Raw genomic sequence first — 9,509 nt, 5'->3', positions numbered from 1 at the left:
ACAGTGACAGAAAAGAGAAGTCTTGGTCCAGCTCCCTTCACTTTACAGAGGAGAAAGCCCAGGCCCAGAGTTTGTCACATGAAAGGGGATCCAACCTCAGCTCCTCTGATTCCAAGAAGGGCTCCTTCTGCTATGTAGGGAATTTTAACCACAGATCAGATCCATCAGCAAGCCGTCCAGAACTGAAGAGCAGTAGGGGGTCTGATAAAAAGAAATACTGGGCTGGGATCCAAGAGGCCTGGGTTCTATCCCTGGCTCTGCTTCCCATGGGCTGGACCAGACTGGGAAAGCTAACTTCAAGGTATCTATTTCTCCTCTGTGACATGAGGGGTTTGGCCCATATCCTACAATTCTAGCTTGTATTGAGATAGTGCCTTTTGATCATAATTTCTATTCATCTACAGGACAAAGTTAGGAGAAGCAGCTTGGGTTAGCAGACCTCACACTGGAGGAAGAATAAAGGAGATTCTTGGGTTTGGAAGTCAAGGGCTGACGGATGATTACGAACAATGAGATAAGCGATTATGTACATTCAACACACATATTTCAAGGCAAGGTGAAAAGTGGGCTGGAACGAACTCATATCAAGTGAGAACCTGGACCCCTCCGGCCTCAGTTTCCCCATCAGCAAAATGGGGACAATAACAGCACCTTCCCCAAAGTGGTGTTGTGAGGAACGAGACAATCTATGTAAAGTGTTTAACAAAGCCTTAATAATCGTGTAAAAATGTGCGCTATTGTAGAATGTAAGCTCCTTGAGGGCAAAGGGCCAGCGTCTCCTCTTGTCTCTGGCGTACTGTGGCAGGCCTCCGAAGCAGAACCTTGGCTTCTACCGGCTCTGGGTCACTCCTGGGAAGTCCCTCAGGCTGTCAGCGTGCCCTAGGCGACTCATCACCACTCTAGCTTACACAGAAGGTGCGGACCTGAGGTAGAGCGCGAGTCCTCCCCTGGAAATTCCCGTTTAATGAAAAGATGCCGCGTGGGGCTTACTAAATGTGTGGGGAGTTTTCCACGTATGCTCCTTCACCAGCCACGAGGCCAGGTCCCCCCTCCCTCTGGTCCAGGCGGGCACACCCCCGATACCTGGCCACCTTCCTCACCCCATCACTTACGTGGAGTGAAACAAGGATCCGTCCTTCTCCAAGTAGCCTTCGTAATGTACCAGCATCATATCGCCGCCTTTGGTCTTGCGGTGGCAGATGAAAGGCTTCTGGAGGACCTCGATCTTCACCTCGGGCTCCGGGATCAGCGCCCCCCTCCCCAGGGCCAGCAGGGTGGCCAGGAGGAATAGCCACAGGGCCAGTCTCATGGTGCCCCAGCCAGCAGCACCGGCGCCCTTCCAAAGCGAGCCGCTGCGGGGCGAAGCCGACCTGCTACATGAAATTAATGCCTGCTTTGACTACGTGCGTGCAGTTTAAGGGCTGGGGGAAGCTCTGCTCCCGGCCAAGTTCATGGCTCCCGGTCTCAGCAGACGTGGCACACTCTTCTCTACAAACAGCTCTGCGGATGCACAGTGGGAACTTTAGGGTTAAATTCAGCCAGCCCTTAGGATGGCTCTTCTTGTTTGGGGCGGCCTCGGGATAGCGGCCGCTCATAGGCTCCTCTTCCAGTCCCTCTCCCGAGCCTTCTGCTGCACCGACCAATAAGTACAGCCCATTCAAATGAGACCGGCCTCTTAGAGAACGCAGAGGGTCCAAGCGATGCGCTGCTTGGCAACCAGAGCCGGCGCTGGCTTTTCGGAGCATGCTCACTCGTCCAGCCTCGGGAGTGGATGTATGCAGAGCCTGCCGCCCGAGATTCCTAGGCTCCGGATTTTCGAGAAATGGTCTAGGCTGGAAGTAGGGAGGCGGGAGGCAGGAGGGAGGGACCCATCCAAGTGCCTGAGGGCTCAGACTGATTCCCATCTAAGTGAACGAAGTCCTGGAACTGATACTAAGGGAGGGCTGAGAAGCCCGGTCAAAATAACCGGTCTAAAGTGTTGGGAGGGGACGTGGGAAAATTGATGCCCTAATGCGCTGTTGGTGGAATTGTGAACTGATCCACCCATTCTGGAGAGTAATTTGGCACGATGCCCAAAGGGCTATAAAAGTATGCATACCCTTTGGCCCAGCAATACCATTTGTAGGCCGTACTCAGAGAGATCTAAGTAAAGGAAGAAAGACATTATATGTACAAAAATATTCATAACAGTGTTTTTGTGTGGTGGCAAAGAAGAGGAAATTAAGGGAATGCCCATCCCTTAGGGAATGTCTGAACAAGCTGTAGTATATAATTGTGAAGGAGTACTATTATGCCCTAAAAAATGACCAGCAGGATGGTTTCAGAAAAACCTGGGAAGACTTACATGAAATGGTGCAAAGTGAAGTGAGCAGAACTGGGAAAACATTGTACCCGGTAACAGCAATACTGTACCATGATCAACTGTGAATGACTTCGTTATTCTTAGCAATGTAATGGTCTGAGACAATTCTGAAGGATTTAAGATGAAAAATGCTCTCCAGAGAAAGAACCAATGGAGCCCGAATGTAGATGAAGCACCCTTTTTTTTTTTTTACTTCATTTTTCTTTTGGTCTGTTTCCTTTCTCAGCATGGCCAAGTGGCCGGACGTATATCTTGCACGAGTGCACACATATGTTGTTGTTCAGTCCTGTCCAACTCTTCTTGATCCATTCTTTTGAAGTTTTCTTGGCAAAAATACAGGAAGGGTTGCAATTTCCTTCTCCAGCTCATTTCACAAATAAGGAAACTGAAGCAAACATGGTTAAGTGATTTGCCCAAGATCACACAATTAGTTTTTTAGGCCAGATTTGAACTCAGGAAGGTGAGTTCCTTCCTACTCCATGCCCACCACTCTATTCACTTCAACACCTAGCAGCCCCAGTATAATCTATATCAAATCGCTTGCCTTCTCAAGGGGAAGGCGGGAGGGGGAAGGAAGGTAGGAGAGGGAGAGCAGTTGGAACTCAAAATCTATATAAAAAAAAAAGTAAAAGTTGATTTTATATATACCTAAAATACATATAAAATGTTTCCCCAAAACTCTCAATTTCAGACAACCTGCTATTTTAAGGCAAGTAAACGTGCCAGTAGTGAAGGAAAATCAAGCATTTATAAAGTGTCTACTATATGTCCCTCCTGGATCGCTGGCTCGTTATGGTGGAGGGACTTATAGGGCTCAGTGAAACTATGAGCTATGTTGTGCAGTTATCCAAGATGAAAAAGTTCTGACAAAAGGTGGTCTGCTGGAGGAGGCACGGCCAACCTCTCCACTATCTTTGCCAAGAAAACCCCAGGACAGCATTAAAATGCTAAAAGCTATGCCATCAGACTGGTGTGCTGTGGTGCCGCAGGGCTCACACCACCACTGTGCACCAGACATGCTGCTGTGGATTCGAGGACAAAAGTGAGGCAACCCCTGCCTTCCCAAATCGTCCTTGTTGTGGTCATCACTGACTTTACTTCGCCATTTTAAGGTCACAGCACTTTACATCCCTACACAGGCTCATTGGAAGCTCACACCAACCCGAGAGGTAGAGGGGTTCTGAATGTTATCTCCCTGGTAAGCCTGAGGAGATGGAGCTGGGTTCCTCAAGAGAAGAATTTGTCCAAACCCTGACATACGCACATCAGTGTATGTAGGTCAGAGTCATATGTTTAGAGCTGGGGGAAAAAGTAGAAACTATCAGATCATTTTAGAGATGAAAAAACCCTGAGGCCCAAAGTGGTCATGGCTTGCCCATATGTAGTACGTGCAGTGCTGTGAACTTTAAATGACTAAATCAAAGTGTTAGACGTGAGCACACTGTACCACCCAGCTAACTCTCCTTATCAACAGCCATCACTTGGCATTTAAATGTACAAAGTGTTCTGGATAAATTAACAGAATGATTGCTGCCTTGCTGGGACGGATAGGGGCAAACTGAACCCGCTGCTAAGACAGGATCTTAAAATAAGCTCTCGCTATCCCAACACTTAGGAGCCGTGCCACTCTTGGGCAAATCGACATTTCAGAGCTGGAAAGAGCCCTCAAGATTATGGTGCGACCCTGTCATTTTACGGGAGGTCACTTAGGTTGAGGCCCCAGTCCAAGATCATCCAAGGAGGCAAATAGGAAAGGAAAGACAGAAGGCCAGCTCCCTCTGCCCTAAAGCACCAAGTGCTCTGTTGACCTCACTCACTAGACACCGAGTTTTCTTCGGGACTCGGTTTTCTTTTTTGCAAATGAGGCGTTTGGACCCGACCGTCTCTCAGGGTCCCTCCCAGATAATAACCCGACAAACTTTGGCATATCCGAATTTTCACTGAATACTTCTATTGGGCTGGAACTCATTGCCACAGTTCACATAATTGTAACTTCGAATTGGTGCGAGGGTTTCACGGGATTCCCGGTTCGCATGTAGTGGGGACCTGGTTGTACCAGCAGTCCGGGGAGCTAGGCTGGAATGCCAGCTCTGCTGCTGACTGTAAGGGGGCACGTCCCGGGACCTCAATGTCCTCATCTGTACAAGGAGGGTAAGCCTACGTGTTCTCTCCCCAGCTCCACGTCTAGGAGCCCAGGGAATACATTCAGAAGACGCTTCCGCCTCCGAGATCCCGATAACGGGGATGCAGCCACGTGCCCGGCCCCGGCTCGCAGAGTTCGGTAGAGTTAGTTTAGCGAACTTTAAAGCGTCTCTAAACGCCGCTAGTTTCTGCAAGGTCAGCACCGCCCCCCTCTCCCGCCCTCCCCCAGCTCCCCGCAGGGGCCACCTCCGTGGAGCCCACGATGCTGCCCGCTTCTCAAGTAAGCTGCCTGGGCGCGCCTGCCTGTCCTTGGGCAATGCCAGGCGCATTGGCCGCCCGGCCCAGGTTGGGCAAGGCCGGCCCTCCGCGAGCCCCCTCCGGAGGCGGGCTGCGTGGGGACGAAAGCCCGAAGTGGATCGCGCGGCCCCGGAATGCGGCGCTGGGGCGGGTGGCCGCACTGGGCATGTGCGAGCGTGCTCAGTCCCGGGCCGGCCTCCCCAGGTTGCAGGGAGCCGGCCGGCGGCGGCGGCGGCGGCGGCGGCGGCTGGAGCTGGAGCCGGAGCCGGAGCCGGAGCCGGAGCCGGAGCCGGAGCCGGAGTCGGAGCTGCTGGTGCCGGCGCGGCGGGCGGCGGGGCTCGCCCGGGAACTCGCTACACTTTTGGAACGTTGATACATTGTCTCGCGCGCGGCGCGCGCTCATTGGCCGCCGGGCCCGGCCACGCTCCGCTCCGCTCCCCTTTGCCTCGCGGCCCGCCGGGCTCGGACCGTTCGGGAGGGAGCCCGAGCTCCTCCGCAGCCCCGCTCCCGAGGGCGGCCCCGATCCCGGCCTCGGCGTGCGGGTTGCTCCGGGCGGGCGATGGCCCCGCGGCCTCTCGGGAGTGCCTGTGGCCTGGGGCAGCGGCAGCGGCGGCTGCTGCGGGGCGCCTGAGCGCGGCGGCGGCGGCGGTGGGTGGATGGGCCCCGGCAGCCCCGCACCATGGAGGGGGTGCTCTACAAGTGGACCAACTACCTGAGCGGTGAGCGGGGAGCCCCCCGCGGCGGGGGGCGGGGGCGGGCCGGGCTTCCCGTGAGCCGGCCAGGCGAGCCCAGTCCCCTTTGACAGGCGGGGAAACTGAGGCCGGGGCTAGAGAAGGGGTGTGTCCCCGGGCAGGGACCTTGGGGGCGGGGCCCCCTGGCCGTCGAGCCTCGGATTTAGGTCTGGAAGGGCCCGTAGGGCTTACACAGTCTTAGGGTGACCGATTTAGGGCCTGGGGAGGGCTCCCTTGGCCCCCCAGTTCCGATGGGATCTGAGGGGTCGTCTGGGTCCAGCTCCTTCCTTTTATGAATGAGGAACCGGAGCCCTAGAGAGAACTAGCGACTGCGTCCCCTCATCTCGTAGGTGAGGCACCCAGCCCAGGGAGGTCGGGTTAGCTGGAGATGACTCAGGTAGGCAGTTTGCCCCGATGAGGAAGTGAGCTGCCCAAGGTCACGCAGGTAGGGCTGGGAGTGTCCGGGACCTTCCACAGCCGGTGCTGCCTTAGCCCAGGCCAAATGAGAAAACCGAGGCCCAGACCTTGTCTTGCCCAAGGTCACATATAGTGACCCGAGTGGGACCCTGTCTCTTTTTATCCTACCACCCTCCCTTACTGGGTGGCTTTTCATCTCAGGACCCAGGATTTAGGGCCGGAAAGGACTTCAGAGATGATTCTGGTCCAGCCCTCATATTTTATATTTGAGGAAACTGAGTCTGGGCAAGGTGTCAGAATTTCCCCATGGTCAAAGCCATAGTGAGTGACAGGGTCGGGACTGGAACCCAGGCCCTCAGACTCCATCCTTGCCTTCTGAATTATGTTCATTGGGGGTTGGAGGTTGTGTTTTTTGTGATTCCATCCTGACATCTACATATATATTCGTATCACCAAGGCCCTAAATAAACTGCAGCAGCAAAGGACCTTACATATATATTAGTATCACCAAGGCCCCAAATAAACTGCAGCAGCAAAGGACCTTTCCTGGCTAGCTCTTTTACTCATACACTGTGTTGTGGTGACCTAGCCAGGAGATTAGATTAGTAGCCCTCCAGATAAATTGGGCTTTCTCTTTCTGGTCTCACTTGCTAGAAAAAACTTGAACAGCAGTATGATTTGGCTGTATGAATTTGAAACCAGTGGGTCTCTCCAGTGTCAGAGGGAGAGAGGCTGCCCTGTTCCAGCTGGTGTGCTAGCTTCCCAGGGACAGGGTCTCCACATTCCTTGCTAATGAATGGGATCTGGTTCCCCTTGCCTGTCTCCAGATCACCCTGGGAGTGCCAGCCAGCAATTTTGATTTAATTGTTGGCTGTGGGTATGATTCACTGAGCTGGCAAAGCATCTCCTACCACATTCACCCTTTCCCTTGTTCACCTCTATTGGGAATGGGGGACGAGGCCTGTTCTCAGCATACACACCCCCCCCCAAATTGGGGTTGAAACTTAAAGTTGTTTTTTTGATATTTAAAAACAGTACTATGAAGATTCCTAGCTCTAGACCTGGGCTCATTGGAAGACATCTAGCCCAACTCCCTTATTTTATAGGTGAGGAAACTGCAGCTTAGACAGGAGAAATGTCTTACCTGTTGTCATGGAAGGAGTAAATGACAGAGGCAGATCCTCTACATGCCAGTCTACTTGGAGAGCCATCCCCTCCCCCTTTTTACAGATAAACCCAGAGCCAAGGAGGGCAAGTGATTCAGCCAAGGTCACACAGCACTGAGATTTGAACTCAGGACCTTTGACCAGACCCAGAGTTCTTTCCCCTATATCATGGTATATCCATTAGGTCGTGGTATTTTAGGGATGTTGGTTTATGTTAGGAAGTTATTAAGTCCCCAATATTTTTCCTGCAGGGGATATTGATTCTTTTTCCAGAAGAATTCACCAAGCTATAAGGTTCAGTGATACATGATTTTGGTAGGGAGTTGTTAAGATAACAGATCATCTCTTCTCTCAGAGCCTGTCCAGTAAAACTCAGGTAGCTGGGGGAAGACGGGGAGTCTTTGATGTTCCCAGCCTCAATGAGAAAGTTGGACACTCTTGGCTCCTCCCAGGGACGTGTTTCTTGATGGTAGTGGCCATGGCAGCAGCTTAATGAGTGATGGGCTCCCAGTTGACTATAAACATTGCAGGATTATCTGGGAGACCTGCTGCTTGACTTCAGGGCCCCAGACAGGGATGAATGAGAGCAGCCTGACCCCCAGGAGAGCCCCAGCCTCGTGATACCTTCTAGTCCTGAAGGCAGGGGCCTGGACAAAATGGTCTTGGCACCTCCAGAGTCTATGATTCTTGTGCTGGTGAGGGGCGTGGCTAAGGCAGCTGTTGGTGGCATGTTAGCTTTCCTGTTTATCCTTCCCCTTCTCACACCTGTCTTCTCCCCCTCCCCAGCCTTCCCCTTCTTTTCCCTCTTTTCCTCTCCTCTCCCCCTTCCCTCTTCTCTCCTCTTTCCCTTTGCTCTCTCCTCCCTTCTCTTTTCCTTTCTTTTCCTCTCTTCTCCCCTCCTTTCTCTTTTCTCCTCCCCTCCTTTCTCTTCCCTTCTTTCCCCCTTCCCTCTTTCCTAGTCTGTTCTCTCTCTCTCTCTTCAACTCCCTTCCATATTTTCTGAGTGGGCTGAGTGCTGGCCTTGGAATCAGGAGGGCCTGGATTCAAGTTCCACGTCCCTCACTTAGCTGTGTGACCCTGGGTAGGTCACTTAACTCCTCTGAATTTGTTTTATAAACTATCTCCTAGGGTCATCATGAGGATCAAATGAGAGGATGTATGTGATGATTCGCAAACAAAGTAGTGAATACATGTAAACTGCACCATCTTTAGAATGGAAGTTCTTTGAGGGAGGGACTGTTTGGGTTTTGTGTCCCTGAATCCGCTGTTCCTCCCTAGTGTGATGCCTAGCACATAGTGAGATGCTCAGATTGAATTTCCTCATCCCTGTCCCTCCTTTGCCAGGGCCTTTTGCAGGCCAGTGTCCACCCATGGGCCTTACTTAGGGGGCTCTGAGCAGACAAGGCAGCCACTACCTGGCCAGGAGCAGACAGAATTGCTTAATTGGGATTTTATATAAGTAACCCGCTAAATGGCAGAGCTTGCCACAAGATCCTCATTAAAATTTCTTGCTGTAAGGGTTTTCTATCTTTGGGTAAGGGAGAATATCGTGAGGCTAAAATCCCAAAGCTTTTTCATATCTATCATTTACAGGTAGATACAGGCCCTAGATTTAGAGCTAGATGAGGCTATCTTTACCCCTGTCATTTTACAGATGAGGAAGTTGAGGCCCAGAGAATAATGCGGTAAAAGCAGAATTTGATCCCAGGGCTTCAGACTCCAAAGGCAGCATGCACTCTATTCCACGCACGGATTCCCTCACCCAGTTGTTTCTGACTTTGAGACTGACCGTCTCTGCTTGTCTGAGGCTCAGCAGCTTAAATGACCTTGGATTGAATCTCCAGCCATCGCGTATAATAGACATTTCATCCCGAAAAGGAGACCAGCCCTATTGACAGTAGCTGCCGGAGCAACCTTGATAACACTTGGCAGAAGAGCTTTCCTCCCATGCGTCCCCTGGCTCTGTTCTTCCTCCTCCTCTTTTCTATCCCTTGCAAATCTCAGAGTGCCAAAACATTGGTTCCCCCAACCACCAGGTTCTCCCCTTATTGTCCCCAAGTGAAGTTTTCTGTGTCCTGGTGATGAACTTGGGGGTCGTCCTTAGGGTGGTGCCAGGGGAGCCTTCGGGCTAGACAGCCTGAAGAAGAGCCCCTGGCACACGGCACAGGTGTATCCCAGATCTTCCCTCTTACTGTTTACAAAAAGTAAGCAAAAGATGAAGGAGGGCGGGGCTGGCCTGCCTCCCTTCTTCCAGGGCTTCTGAATTTTCTTCAGAATTCAGAGCTGAGTATCGAAAGATTTCTTCTCTCTCTCCTCAGTATTTAAAACTAGAATCTAGCTCTTTTCTGTCTCTTTGGGGCATCAGCATCAGAGCTTAGTGACCGTCAAGTCCAA

At 52.0% G+C, this 9,509-nt stretch overlaps 2 protein-coding genes across 2 annotated transcripts in view; one reads left to right on the top strand and one right to left on the bottom strand.

Annotated features, from left to right (window-relative positions):
• Nucleotides 1–1,537, bottom strand: part of FKBP14 (FKBP prolyl isomerase 14) — a 14,951-nt gene extending 13,414 nt beyond the window's left edge. Inside the window, exon 1 of the mRNA XM_069088632.1 lies at nucleotides 1,113–1,537. Within this exon, the coding sequence (XP_068944733.1) occupies nucleotides 1,113–1,309 (197 nt within the window). The 5' untranslated portion in view covers nucleotides 1,310–1,537. The remainder of the gene's footprint in view (nucleotides 1–1,112) is intronic.
• A 3,739-nt stretch (nucleotides 1,538–5,276) lies between these two features.
• The window catches only part of PLEKHA8 (pleckstrin homology domain containing A8), a 45,678-nt gene continuing 41,445 nt past the window's right edge, over nucleotides 5,277–9,509 (top strand). Inside the window, exon 1 of the mRNA XM_069088630.1 lies at nucleotides 5,277–5,520. Within this exon, the coding sequence (XP_068944731.1) occupies nucleotides 5,481–5,520 (40 nt within the window). The 5' untranslated portion in view covers nucleotides 5,277–5,480. The remainder of the gene's footprint in view (nucleotides 5,521–9,509) is intronic.

The sequence above is a fragment of the Petaurus breviceps genome, unplaced genomic scaffold (assembly GCF_028583685.1).
Source record: "Petaurus breviceps papuanus isolate PSGF00001 unplaced genomic scaffold, PetGlider_PUasm1.0 185, whole genome shotgun sequence".
Taxonomy (NCBI): Eukaryota; Metazoa; Chordata; class Mammalia; order Diprotodontia; family Petauridae; genus Petaurus; species Petaurus breviceps.
Note: the sequence above shows the minus strand (reverse complement) of the source record. Positions and strands in the feature narration are given on the sequence as shown.